The sequence below is a fragment of the Seriola lalandi genome, unplaced genomic scaffold (assembly GCF_002814215.2).
Source record: "Seriola lalandi dorsalis isolate HSWRI2012SDOR001 ecotype SW California unplaced genomic scaffold, Sedor1 jcf7180002054554, whole genome shotgun sequence".
NCBI lineage: Eukaryota > Metazoa > Chordata > Actinopteri > Carangiformes > Carangidae > Seriola > Seriola lalandi.
The window spans coordinates 382,425-397,277 of NW_019525107.1; the positions used below are offsets into that span (position 1 = coordinate 382,425).

The 14,853-nt window shown below is 38.6% G+C and overlaps 2 protein-coding genes across 3 annotated transcripts; both read left to right on the forward strand.

Moving 5' to 3' along the window:
- The first annotated feature begins 985 nt into the window (after positions 1-985).
- On the forward strand, positions 986-10,038 carry LOC111661897 (uncharacterized). Of its 2 annotated transcripts, XM_087176437.1 has the most exons (7): positions 986-1,741; positions 6,306-6,370; positions 6,919-7,123; positions 7,373-8,371; positions 8,789-8,858; positions 9,134-9,299; positions 9,527-10,038. In XM_087176437.1, the coding sequence occupies exons 4-7, from the start codon at positions 7,538-7,540 to the stop codon at positions 9,645-9,647; spliced, it is 1,191 nt and encodes a 396-aa protein (XP_087032563.1). In that variant the 5' UTR covers positions 986-1,741; positions 6,306-6,370; positions 6,919-7,123; positions 7,373-7,537; the 3' UTR covers positions 9,648-10,038. The 2 variants fall into 2 exon arrangements, with proteins under 2 accessions (XP_087032563.1, XP_023271360.1); XM_023415592.2 differs by lacking the exon at positions 986-1,741 and having other exon boundaries at positions 6,267-6,370.
- Positions 10,039-10,989: 951 nt separating this feature from the next.
- On the forward strand, positions 10,990-14,853 carry LOC111661898 (thyrotropin-releasing hormone receptor). The gene is made up of 2 exons (XM_023415593.2): positions 10,990-11,816; positions 12,672-14,853. The coding sequence occupies exons 1-2, from the start codon at positions 11,043-11,045 to the stop codon at positions 13,068-13,070; spliced, it is 1,173 nt and encodes a 390-aa protein (XP_023271361.1). The 5' UTR covers positions 10,990-11,042; the 3' UTR covers positions 13,071-14,853.

Genomic DNA, 14,853 nt, shown 5'->3' on the forward strand with positions numbered 1-14,853 from the left:
TCTGAGGATGTCAATTTGTCCTTTCATATAAGATGAAGTGTTAACTAAATTATGACTGCAAGTGACAAAAAAAAAAAAAAAAAGGTCAGCTTCATAATTAGTGCCATTTCAGTTCATTGGCGAGTCACTGCAGTGGATGATGTGTTGAATTGCAGGCTACCTCCTCCATTCTTCCAATAATTACAGGGTTTATGGTCACATCCATGGACACAGTGGTTGACATGACATCCTGAGCTTGGATGGGGAGGAGGTGGAATTGATTTTCAAGTTGGTGGCTGAACAAAAGCAGTGTGTATCAGTGTGGATAAAGTGGTGTGTGATGTGAGAGGGAGGTAGGGAGGGGTGCACTGGGAAAATAAAGAGGGAGAGAGAGACATATGTGGACGACCAGAGCGGCTCTGGAGGAGGACTAAGCAGTCATCTGTGTTTCTTGGTTGACTGCACCTGAGTGCTGCGACCATGTCAGAGTGAGCTCTGCCTCTTGGAAAAGGATGGTAAGCTGCAAATTTTCCTCTCTTGAAAATGTTAATTTATTCTCCCATGATTTTATTTTCTCAACTTCATTCAACTGTGAATGTTTTATTTCTGCTTTATTTCAGAAAAGAGGAGGGTAATAGTTTTTTTGCTATTAGAGGGTAGTCAGACTTCTCTGGGAGAGAAGGTGAGGGTCTTTAGACTTTTACTACCCTAACAATATTAGTTTAAAAAAACAGATCGTTACAAATCATGGCTATATTATGATAATGATTATATGCTGAGGACAATACGTCTTAATTATTCCTGCCAAAGTCAACTAAAAAAAATGCAGAATACACGTCTTTATGGATTTTTGTGCTTGTATTTGTGAAATGTTATCTCTATTGGCAGTTATTTTCCCTTCGCTTTAGTTTGCATCAAATCAAAAAGTTTAATAAAAACAGTTAAATATTTCATATAATGTTGGACTTTTCTTTAGTATTTATTTTAGCCGATAATAGAGAGTAGCTGGTATATTCATAATTTTGTTATGTTTGCCATAAATTTTGAAATTGATAATTCTAATTCTCTCAAAAGTATGAGGTTGGTGTGAAAATCTCAGTCACTGATATATTAAACCTGCAATAACAATAATATTTTTTTGGCCACTTGGGGGCAGTGGAAACATATCATCACCTTTTACATTCACTGTAAATAATTACCAGGATTTCACAATATTCAACTGTAATATTTCTCACTAAATTGCTGTATTATCACTTTTACAGGATTTAACTTTAATTTTCACAATATAAAATTGTAATTTCGAAAATCTACTATAAAAACAGTGCCACCACAGTAAACTGCTGTGATATTTGCAGTTTTAATTATTACCAGGATTTCACAGCATTGTATTGCATTATTTCACAGTGAAATACTGTATTAAGACTATCCTCGGCAAAAACACAGCAAATTACATGAACCGCGCTGAATTGTGGGACCTAACGCTATCGCTGATTTTCAAAATTTAACGTTTGATGCCACCCGGAGCACAGAAAGGGAAAGAAGTCGGGTCTGCATATTCTGTCAAGGTAATTCACCCTCGTTTTCCACCTTTGCTTTCACTGCATTTTTACATTTTAAACGAGTGTGTTCGTCATATTAATTACTATTTTCTCTGACGCTTTTATTTCTATAGAGCCAGGTTTCCTTAACGTGAGCCGAGTGACGCCCGGCCCACTTCACTGAAGGCTGCGAGCAGACTACCACACCGGGGACTAGCACGCAGGTAACATAACTTATCCCTAACATAGTAGTTAGATCAACTGTTTGTGTGAGCTATAAACCAGCGACGTTTTGCATCACGGTAGAGTGAATCTATGCTCCACATTTTGATGTAAGGCTGTGGCTGTGCAGTAGATAGTTAGTGCCACGGGTGCCTCGGGGCACTTATTATTATTCTTCCGCCAAATTTTGGCACGTAACGCGTCCCGCAGCTTTGAGAAAACCCCGGTAATATATATCAAAATATATATCAAAACGTGCGTCTTGACTTTGACTTTTGGTGTTAAAATTCCAATTTTTCCCAAAGTTATTCCCAAAATACTGGGAATAAATAATGCATTAGGAATGCATTGGAATTTTTTTTAAAAACCCACAAAATTTCACATTTTTTCTACAAAATTTCACCTTTTTTCTGAGTCACCGAACTCTCTCATACCTGCACGTAGAAATGTGATTCAAACTATAAAACGGAGGAGAACTTCTGCTCTCTCCAAAACACAACAACTGTTTTTACATAACATGTAAACTTTTCAAACTATGAGCACTCAAAGGAGGAGAGGAAATCACTTTTTCTTCAAAGTTAAAGTGACAGCGTCTGTTGGCTAGAGTGCTTGAAGCAGTAAAAAATAACCATTATTTTCATTTTTAACTCGAGCTCGCGGCCAAACCGTAAAAAGGAGACAAATAATTATTTCTCAAAATGTAGACATAGTTGTTGGGATTCATAAAATGTAACTTTGACAGGCAGGGTCTGCACAAAATTTAAACGGGGGTGCCGAGTCCGGCAGCAATACCTGTCTCACTCTCATTGACACCTAATGTAATCGTCTTTTTATTTCAAAAGAATCTCACTCTGTCTTCGCACTGAGCTTACGCACTCATTTTAAGGAATATCTGAATAAAATAGAGACTGTAAGAAACTTCTGAGTCATTCTGGGCAGATTTTCACATTGCCATGGCAACGGCAGCTCCTGACCTGTGTGCGTGTGTGCGTGCACACGCTGCATCGTTTTTTGGAACTTGAATTTGAACGAGGCGTGTCAACCGTAGCCTAGCAACCAGATAACCAACTCTGATTGGCTACTCCATTCTCCTTAAAAGCGGTCGGTGGTGGGAAAGCTCTCCCTTTGATCCTTCCTCGAGGTAAGAAGCTGTTTTTTTCATTAAGCTCCACTAGCTTTACATTAGCCGCATGTTAGGTCTTAAATTACATTTAGTTAGGTCTTAAATATAAGTAAGTAAGTCCATTTACTGCTTCCTTCGTTTTGTTAAAAGAGTGAATGAAGTTGTGACGGTCTCCGCTGAGACAGAGGAGAGGAGAAGCTACTAGCCCTCTCTCGCTGTCACTTCTAGTCGCGTTGCTCTGCTCCCCAGTAAATGTTAAATTTAGCATAGAAAAAAACATAATAGTGGTAATTTAAATAGCGGTTCATGGGATTTATTAACCCTCAGGGGTCCCTCTGTCCTTTTTTGTACATTTTCTTCACTTTTCTTTTTTGATTTGCTGATCATTTTGGCTGTGTTACAGCTGAAGGTATGGATTTCTGCAAGAAAGTGTCTTTTTTGACATATTTTTTTTAAATCTAATGTCAGTTACTGTTACAGGTCTATTATACACTGGTAACACATTTTGTACCCTCTGGGGTTCCTCGCGTCCAAAAAAGGACATACAAAGAAAATGCTATAAAATCATCATATATCAATATTTTTTTCTGCTTTTTTTTGCATACATCTCTTAAACCACTTCAGTTCTGCTCAAACCTACCAAATGTTTATTCGTTTTCAGGATTTTAACCCTTTAAATGCCAGTTTGAAGACATATTGCCTCTTGTTTTATTAAAAAAAACAACACAGAATATGAGATATTTCCCACATAATACATGATGAAGGGATGTGACATTGTTTTATATCAGAGTCTTGGACATGTCAAAGATTAGCAGTAACACTGATTTCATTGCATTAGTAGTTTTTGTGCAGTTTAAGATTTAAAGTGTTACTCCCTCTTCGGACCCTCATGGCTCCATCCTTTTTTTCTTACTCTTCTTATTCACTTCTAAATATTATACACCAAAATATGTTCAAAAATTATTTAAAATACTCCACTCTTACACTTACTGTGTAATTTATTTAATTTATTTATTTAGCACTTAATAAAAAATACAAATACAAAGAAATTACCAAAAAAAAAAGCTCAGTGCAGGGAGAGGCAGAAAGCCCAAACAGGCTTATATTAAGTAATAAAGGAAATATTAAATAATAAAATTTCAAAAAATTATCAAGAAAAATAAGACAAAAGTACTATTGAGAACCAGCTATAGACCAGCAATTAAATGAGCCTTTAAACATCTTTTAAAATGCTTAGTAGTATAACATTTCAATGCCAGTCGTGACCTGACCTCTTACAGCCAAGGGCTGCGTGATGTCATCGCTACAGTGACACAGAGAAGATTTTTTTGCCCTAACCCTAACCCTATCCCGGCAGTAGCCCCCGTGGTACTCAAACTTTCCCTGGAATTTTCTAGTTTGGTTTGATACCATGCAAACGCCCACACTAGCTAACGTCAGCTACGCCACACGTGTTCAGGTCAGGCAGTGTGAGGAAAAAAGCCCGGTCAGTTATCCAGCACTGTGGAAAGAGTTGTTAGTGGCTAGCGAGGCTATTTCCAGTTGGACATGGAGAAGTTTAGTTTTCTTGCATCTAGCTCTCAGTAGAGCAGAAAGTAATATAAGTGAATTTAAGCCCATTTCACGTATCTATTAACGGCTTGTAACCACAGTGTTTGTCTTTTCAACAAGGCTTTTTTCTTTTTTTTCCCCCTTTTTTTTTTTACAGCCACCAAATGATGGAATAAAAAGTTGATATTGTAGCTTTGGTCATTAACCTGCTGCATATGTTATATGTACTCTATATAGTTTGATTTGCATTGGTTGTCCTGGTTCTTTGTAGTTGAAGAGATTTTGCTTCAGGATATCCGTCCATTTTCCTCTTCACATAACCACCAGCAACAGATATTATCATTATTATTATTATTATTATTATTTTTGCCTGTTTATTCCACTTCTAGTTTGTTCATTTTATGGTTTTGGTGAATAATGTTCCACTGTATATTTTTAATGGGTGCATTTATGTCTGAGAATGTTAGTCAGTTTATTAAGCACATAAAGCTGCACAGTAACACTCCCAATTATCACTATCAGTGTGGTATGCCTGACTGCACACTGATGTACCGCAAAGCCACTGCTCTACAATTGCATATGTATAGAGAGCACAAAGCAGTAGGATTGCATTGCAAGCAAGTGGACACAGCCTTAAAGTGTGTGGCTCAGTCTTGTGCATTCAAGTGTGATACTGTAACATTGCTTATAAAGCATTTGAAGACACACACAAAAGATGGATTGGAAATCATGTCCTTTCAGAGGTTGTGACTGCAGCTTCACAGTTGCATCCAGTTTTGACTTACACGTTTCCAGGAAGCATAGAGGTAGACGTGTAGAGGATCTAATTGATTCGGTTCTACACAAGTCTGTTCCCACAGAGCTTTTGAGTCAGCCTGAGCCTGGGCCCTCATTTTCAGACATTTCTGATGAACAACATGAACCAAAAGTGCCATTTGCTGTGGATGAAACCCTATTTTTACATAACCTTACACTTCTCTACTTGAAATTACAAGCTAAGCTATTGTTACCAGTAAGTACCATTCAAACGATCATTGAGGACTTTCAAAATGCTCATGAAATTGGCCTGTCACACATGTTTAACATTCTGAGTGAAAAATTGAAGGTTCTTGGAATTCCTGAGATCACAATAAGCAACATTATAGATTAAATAAACAGAGAGGATCTACTCAAGCTCTATAACACAGGAGTTCTGAGCACAGATTTTAAGAGGAAGAATGCTTTTAAAAAGAGTTTCCACTATATTGAGCCTGTGCCTGTATTCTTGGGAAATGATGAAAATGGTAAAGAGCGCTTTGCTCAGTATGTACCTGTACAGGAGACATTGGCTGCACTGTTCAAAAGTGAGTCTGTGCGAGAACAGTATGCCGCAACGCTTGTGCAACCCTCCACAGTTAACGTCTATCAGGATGTTAAGGATGGAGAGGTAGTTAAAAGTAATCTTCTGTTGAAAACTGAGCCATCCTCAGTCGGTTTGATACTATACCAAGACGCATTTGAGGTTGTTAACTGGCTTGGTTCAGGAAAAAAAAAAAACACAAAGTGTTGGCTGTGTACTCAACTCTGACTGACATTTTGCCACACAACAGATCCACTTTAAATCAAATGCAACTTGTCCTCCTATGTAGGGAGCAGGACTTTAAATACTTTGGGATTAACAAAGTTTTTGAACCACTTATCAAGGACCTTAAAGTCCTGGAGGAGAGAGGTATTGTGACGGTAGTGCTGTAAAAGGTACATTGGTTGCCATTTCAGGAGATAATTTGGGATCCCATTCTATTGGGGGCTTTTTAGAAAATTTCAGCCAGGCTGATCATTGCTTGACTACTATCCTCTTCTAGCTTACAAAGTGTATAACCTGACACTAATTGCTCTCCACCATTCTTTTTCAGAGGCAGTTTAAACAGGCAGGTGACAAAAGCAGACAGGACACTGAATACTGGAGCAGGCTGTTGAGGTAAAAAATAACTTTAAGTTGCAAGAAAAAAACACTGATGGTGTATTCTGCTAATTTGATGAGGCATTTGGTGGAGTATCAAACTACATTATTCTGTTATATTCATAACTCATCACAAAGTTGCTGTTTATTTAGTATAACTTGTACCTCAACATTTTTGGAATGCACTTAGCAGCCATCCTAATAGAAATATAAATTATATTTTGTTGAGCTGTAGTTCAAAGTGTCTATCTTACAATTGGAGCCAAATCCAGAGTTAGGGTGAAAAACTGTGTTTTTTGAGTCTAAAAGTTAAGGGAGTGGAACAAACGTATGGTTTATTTTGTATTTTCATAGTACAGTTTGCATATTTATTTTAAGTTATTGAGATGGCTCTTACCCTTGATTGATGAACAGAGGTATTGCAACTGGAAACAAACTGAGATGGGAATAGTTTGTCTTAGTGGTGGCACTCTTAGGGTCCCCACTGTTGTGACACTAAAGCTACATCAAGTGAATACTGTTCATTGCTGTAATTGATTGATCTGTCACTCTCTCTGGTCTTAAAGAACATGAATCGTGAAGACATAGAGGTAGCAGTCTCAACACATCTACCCGGCCTGTCTGTTCAAACTCTTACTTCCGTGCTGGAGGTGTTAGAAGAACTTGGCGTTGAGAGCAGAGCAGACCTTGCTTTAGTTCAATAGAAGGATCTGGAGAGATGCCTTCGACCAATCCAGTGTCATAAGCTGCTGAATGGCCTTAAGAATGAAGGTAAATACAAATTTAGACACTGCCATAAGAAAGTTGACCAAATGCACTGCCAATATCAAATAACAGTTTGAAGCTTTTGGATAATTTTTATTTTCATCAGAGCATGAGTGGGTCATGATGAACATTTGGCCTATTATATCAGTAAAATAGCACAAATTGCATAATGTAAATATTTTATTAACTTAAACTTTTTTCAGCAATATTTTTATCTCATGCCTCCCCTTATTTTTTTTGTCCTCTCACTTCTAGCAATTCCAGTAGTTCAGATTGAATATGCTGCTGTCCCCTCTTCACCTCTCATAAGTACTTCTGATCCCCCATCCTCGAGTTCGGCAAGAAGTTCAAGCCTCTTTGCCTTCATCTCCACTGGCTGGCAACCCATGGTATATAGACTTCTAGGTCAGATGGGACAGGATGCCAGCAGCAATTCGAAATGCATTGTCAAATGAAGCAAGACCATCACCAGGGGATAGAAAAGACATGGTGAGGGCAGTTGTGGACCAAATGTTCGAGCATGATCTCAACCCAACAAGAGCAATATGTCACAGCATCGCCCGGAGCATTGTACGAGACTACCCGAAATGTTTCGCTGATGTCAGGAAGAAAGGGGACATTGTTGGAGATGGCTGTCACTCTCTTCTCCAACAAATTAAAACAAGAGTGGAATATAAAAACCGAAATAATACCCTTGCACGGCGACGCAGAGAAAAAAGATCACGCACTGCAGTGGTAGAGGGGGGCAGAGTAATGGCAAGAGCCCCTGTAGATCAGTACGGATGTGTGAGATGGAGTCCTACAGAACTCCCAGCTGGAGAAACTATGGAAACCTTGTATGAAATAAAAAAGCAACTGTGTAACATCTACTCAGAGAAAGGAAAGGGCGGGGCAGAGACAGCAGAAGCTCTGATGGAGAAGACATATATTATCCAACGCCAGTACCTTAACAGTGTTCCTGCACCAGCCGTTGTGGAGATTATGGAGGAGTGGCCTTTTCTGTTTTCGCAGAGAGGCCTTTACGCTCACTTCGGTCTACTGACAGATGTCTCCATCCTCGTTAAATTGCAAGAGGCCCTGAACAGCAAAGGCAGTACCATCATTCGGTTCTGCCAGGAACTCAGCCGTCATCCCACGATTGAGGACATCCTGGCTGATTACAAGCCAGAGACATCAGACAAGGCTGCGTGTGTCCTTCTGCTCCTGATGGCATACTTCAAAGAGCCCAAGACCTCCATCATGCTTGAGACTGATGTAAGTTGTTAAAAAGATAAGTAAGCATGTTGTGGTTACATTAGACAGTACTGGTATCTTTAAGACTTGTATGCATAAAAAAATAAAAATAATGAAAACAATAATGAAAAAAAACCAAAAAATAATAATGAAAAAAAAACAAAAAAAACAACTTGCATTTAACCTTTGTGCACCCCGTAATTCTTCATACACCAATGTCTCTTGTAAAGTGTTTCTCAACCATTTTTGGCTTCACCCTAAGCAAAAATTCACAGGGGGCCCTCAAACTTTTGGCAGTTAGTCTTATTACATGTCATTATGACACATAATGTTCTGACTGATGAATCTCTAAATCAGTGAGACCAGTGAACTGACAACTATGCACCATGCAGAATCTTTGCTGCAACAGTTGTATGATACAGTTATCTTATTTTACAGCCTTGTGCCACTGCCGCTGATGTCCAAAGGACAGAGATTCTGCCAAGCACCCCCTGCTTGATTGTACAAGGTACTGTTTGGATTTTATCTTGATATTTGTAAGAAATAGGTGAAAATTGTGAATATCTTATAAATGATCAAAAAGTTATTACATATGTTCACATACTGTAACTTGCTGATTGGTGTTTTGAGCATGTTTTTGTTCAATTTTGTAGCTTGTCTCTTCTGATTCTGATCTCTTCTGATTATTTTTCTTTGAGCGTTCAATGTTGCTAAACAGCTAAATGAAACATTCAGCGTTCCACATCCTTACAACGGTACATGATGGGTATCTGTACATTTCAGGTGACCTGATGAAGCCAAGGTCGTGGATGCTGTCCATTGAAAAAAATGTTGTGATGGGACCACACAACAACATTTTGAGCAGGTTGGCTGCGCTTTTCGCCAGCTTCTACAATCTCAATCTCCAGTACCCTGAGGACAGTTCGTGCACTTTGGAGTTCATTCAAAGGTATAGTCATTTTAAAATTAGCATTTTATTGGATTCCTCCCTTGACCCCCTTGTTTAAAAGGATATTTCACTCAAAAATGAGAATCAAACTGACTTTCATTTTTGGATGAACTATCCCTCTCTAATAAATGTTTACTTACCGTAATTGCTTGTATTGCTTTTATGCTTATTAATTTAACATAAAAGATCACCTGATATTAATGCTTTATTGATTATTTGATTTACAGATGCTTCTTGGGCATCAACCCAGAAACGGGCTCGAAGGCGAAGAGGAAGCGTGGCAACATCAACCCACATGTGAGCACGTTCAGCAGGAAACTTGTGGACTTTGAGTGGCAGGCAAATTAGAAGGAACTTTGAGAAAACTTTGAGAACCCTGTTTAAAGGTTTATATTGGTTTAAAGGTTTTAAAAAGGTTTAATAAAGGTTTATTTTGTTCAATATAATGCAGTAAAATGTACATATTCTATTTTTCAGATGTTTTAATACTGACTTGACCAAAAAAGGCAAATTAGAAGGAACTTTGAGAAAACTTTGAGAACCACGTTTAAAGGTTTATATTGGTTTAAAGGTTCTTAAAAGGTTTTATAAAAGGTTTATTTTGTTCAATATAATGCAGTAAAATATATATATTGTATTGTTCAGATGTTATAATACTGACTTGACAAAAAAGGCATGTCATGTTAAATGTAATTGCACTTGGCACTGAACAGTTCAATTAAAAAGTGAAAACGAATTATCATTTTGTTCTGTTTTCTTTTTTTGAGCATATGAAAGCATGGTTGTGTAGGTGCAGTAAAATCACAATTAACAAGTGACTGTTACAATATCTTACAGTATTATTTAAATTGTAAATTTACATGAAATAATTGGCTAATAATTGCATTACTTTCACAGCAATTCACTGTACAGTAGTTAGCAGTAAGTCCACAGCTAAATACTGCTTTATCACAGTAATTCCATTGGCATGGCAACTGTGAACTTACGGTAAAGTGTTGTAGTTTTATTGTAAATTACTGTGAAATAATTACAGTGAAAATTCTTACAGTGTTGATATGGTGAACTTGTTAGCAAACAGTTGCTTATTTACACATCCTGCAAATACAGAGTGAGACCATCATTGATTTGGATTCATGCTTCTGGCCACCTGATGAATCAGAGTCCAATATTCACTCGTCTGGTTCTGGTTTTGGATTCCATTGACTCATGAAGGAAATATCTGGCTCTGTAGCACCTAAGTGCTCCATGATGAACACCAGATGCTTTGCTGTTTGGTGGGTTTTTAGGGCTTTTTGCTGAGAAAACGACCGCCTAGTTCTCAATCAATCAATCCATCAATGACCAAACACAACACAATGAGAGCAGTGGGAGTTAATCAAAATAGTGAAATTGTGGCCAGACAGCTAAACGAGTTGACACTCAGTATAAAGCTGCAGATTCAGGTGATAATTCTCTGTAGGTTCATCACTACGAGTGACCCCTTTTCATATTGTCATAGGTTTTTGTCATTTGATATATTATTATTATGAAAATATTTATTACTGTTGTTTTAAGGTTTATATTAGATTATACCATCTCAAATTCTATACTAAATCAGTACTGTATTTTGAGATGTTGCAGTTTTAATTTTGTAAGTCAAAGACTGAGTCCAAAGAAAATATTCTCTATTTGCATTTCTGCCTTTAGGATTCTTGTTTCATGCCCTGGTGATCGACTGAAGTTTGGCCACAGGACTTGAACACAATGGAGAACAGCACGACTATCTTCCAGGACGTCACCCAGGTTTTAAATCTGACAGTAATGCCTCTGAACCCTCTCGAAGAGCAGGTCATAACAATATTTTTGACGATTCTCATCTGTGGAGTTGGGATTGCTGGCAATATCATGGTGGTGCTGGTTGTGCTGCGCACTAAACACATGGTGACCCCGACCAACTGTTACCTTGTCAGTCTGGCTATCGCAGACCTCATTGTGCTCCTGGCTGCAGGGTTGCCTAATATCTCTGATGTTGTAGCGTTCTGGATATACGGCTACACAGGGTGCTTGTGTATAACTTACCTTCAGTACCTGGGCATCAACGTGTCATCCTGCTCTATCACAGCATTCACCATTGAACGATACATCGCTATTTGTCACTCCATAAAGGCACAGTTCATATGCACCGTTTCCCGGGCCAAGAGGATCATAGCTGGAGTGTGGGTCTTCACCTCGCTCTACTGCATTATGTGGTTCTTCTTAGTGGACATACATGAAACCGTCTATGCTAATGGAGTGGTGGTCACCTGTGGCTATCGTGTCTCCAGGAGCCTCTACATGCCAATCTATTTCCTGGACTTCACTCTCTTTTATGTGATCCCCCTCATTGTGGCCACTGTGCTTTACGGACTCATCGCAAGGATTTTGTTCATGAGCCCCTTGCCGTCGCATCTCAACGACGGAGCCGGAGGAGGGTCTGTTCACCAGGGTCACTCCAACAACACCAAGGCCAACAAGGGCGCAGTCTCTGCAAGGAAGCAGGTACTGGAAAATTCCAGCTTTATGAGAAAATGTTGAGATCTTATTAATAATTTGTGATTAAGAAATTTCAATTTTAGCTAATCCTCAGGTCAGTATCTAAATCTTGATTATTTCCTCAAATTTATAACTTTTTATAATGCTAGTATAGTGGCTGTATGAGTGTCAATGTCAGCTGGTCGGTCCACCGTTTTTGGTAGATTTAGTACAGACATTCATGGTCCCCAGAGGATGAATCCTACTGACGTTTCCTCCAGCACCACCATATGGTTGACATTTGTGAGTAAATGTCTCAACAACAACTGATGGAATGTAATAACTTTTCATCTACCACCATCAGATCTAAAGTTTAATTTGTCGAAAAATTGTGGTTTGTGACCAAAACCCTGCAAAACTAATGAAATTCCCATCAGCTTCAGGTCTACTTTGTGTTTAGTGCTAATTAGCTAATGTAAGCATGCTAACACACTAAACTTTAATCTCCATATTTAAAATGATAATCGTGGGGTTCTTGGCTTTTCGCCTTGCCTTAAAGTGTGGTTGATCGAAACTATGAACACTTTAGCTTTCTGATGTGGTCAGACAACCTGTCATATAAACTAGTTATTTTAGCATAACCTGAACTTTGTCAGTCATTGTGAGCATGTTAGCATGCTGACGTTTAACTAACAACTAACGAAGTGCAGCCTCACAGAGGTGCTAGCAGGGATCCAGATTCTTGTTAAACATCTACAACACTGAGATTGAGTCATACAGTTGTGCCTGCTAATTGTACTGTTCCTTATTATTGTCACATGATAACATCACTCTCCCATCCTTTGTATCCTTGCTCCTCTACCTCCTTCTCTGTATCAACAGATAACAAAGATGCTGGCTGTGGTGGTCATCCTCTTTGCCTTGCTCTGGATGCCTTACCGAACACTGGTGGTGGTCAACTCCCTCGTCGACCCGCCTTACAACACCACCTGGTTCCTGCTCTTCTGCCGGATGTGCATCTACACCAACAGTGCCATCAACCCCATCATTTACAACCTCATGTCTCAGAAGTTTCGTGTTGCGTTCAAAAAGCTCTGCAAATGCAACTGGCAACAAAAGGAGAAGGCAGCCGAGTACAACATGCCGATGTATTACGGCATGATCAAGGATTCATCCCATGAGAGCAACGAGCCGATGACAGAGCAGGAGGACGTGAGTGGCCAAACCATCAAGAGGTTCAATGTAACGGATGATGACACGAGCACTTTCAGCATCTCTTAATAAAGGCTTTGATGAGCGTGTTGGGTTCATTAGGACAGATTGTGTGTATGATAAATTATTTAAGGATATCTTTCATTTTAATATTTAACATTATTATCATGTTATCATAGTTGTTTCCATCTGTTAGAAAAAGTATTTACTGACACGAATCTGTAGATATTCTCTGTGTTTGCTGTGACACAGGTTTGTGTTTGTGGTGTCGTAGTTGTGGTGCTTTTGCATCAGTATCGTAACTGTGAAATATTGTACCCCCAATTTTAGTGCACATAAATAAGACATGAAGGGAAAGATGGGTATTTTATGTGATACATGTGTTACTGATGCTATGGGTACATATTTTGAATTTTTCTTTGAAACAATATTCAGACTTTATGTGAACTCGTTTTGTCAAGAGAAAGCACAACTTCTGTTTAACAAGGATTCAATTTATTTCTCACTTAAGAGAACACTATTGAGGTGATATTTCATCGCAGACCTGTGTGGGCTTGTATAGACTGAGTTTAATTGACAGCTCCCTTACTCTCCTGTTACATCTGTTGCACCTGTTAGCTTAGGACCATTTACACAATTATCATTATTACTTCACAGAGTTTGTTGACATCATGTAATTCCCAGAATTGCTCCGTCTAATTTCAGCATGTGTAGAAGTCTAATTAGCCAGAGAAAACTGATTGAAAACACCTGTGTGAGCGTGTAGGACTTTTAATATTAAGTGTTTTGAGGCTCAGTTTGTAGCAAGAATGTTTTTATGCCTCAGCGAGAGCCGGAGGCATTATGTCTTCGGGATGTCCATCCCTCCATTCGTCCATCCGTCCCATTCTTGTGAATGTGATATCTCAGTAACGTCTTTAAGGGAATTTCTTCGAATTTGGTACAAACGTTCACTCAAGGACAAAGTGATTAGATTTTGTTGGTCAAAGGTCAAGGTCTCTGTGACCTCATAATACATGATTTTGGTATTTTGAACACAATATGTCAAGAACTCCTCAAAGGTCAAGACTTCACACAGCAAGTATTAGATAACACAAATGGTTAATATTTTATGTGATTCTGTATAAACAGTGATGTAACCTCAAAGTAGTCTCAGTGAGGTAGGCCGCAATTGCAAGGTGTTATTTCTAGTTTTTCATATACCAACTGCCTCATCTTTTACTTCTACAATTTGTCACTGGATTTACTTGAAAATGAAAAAAACAAAACAAAAACAGTAACCCAGCCCGTCCACTGAAATGACTCCAGAGTGACTCTGCATGCAGGGAAAGTTTGTATCTTTGGATCATAGACATCCAGTCTGACAAACTGGTAGGCAGGAACTAATGACCATGGAGGCAGTTCCAATTCAAAACATCATCCGAGTCAGAGAAGGAATATAAAGTTGTTATTACAGTCACTGGAGATGTGCAACAAATCTGACAGCGAAAACATTTTAGAAAAATGCTAATTGTTGTCGCCAAGTTTGCAGTCTCCCTCATCTCACTGCAGTCATCTTGTGTTGTCAGCCACACTACAGCATCTCTCAACATATGGAGCTCTCGATTTGTCATATCACAGTGAATTGGTATTGAATATCTAGAACCAGTGTAAGACACATGTGTAAATCCCTTTCATGTTTGAGCCAGAAGTTGATCCTGTGCAAATACATTTTGTAAACAGGCTTTGCAGCTTCCTGTGGACTGTGGGATTAATAAATCCCTTTACAACCCTAAGCATGTATAGATTTTCTTTATTTATGAGAGTTTTGTGTGTCAAATTAAAATAAATCTTCAGAGTTACTCATCCAGTA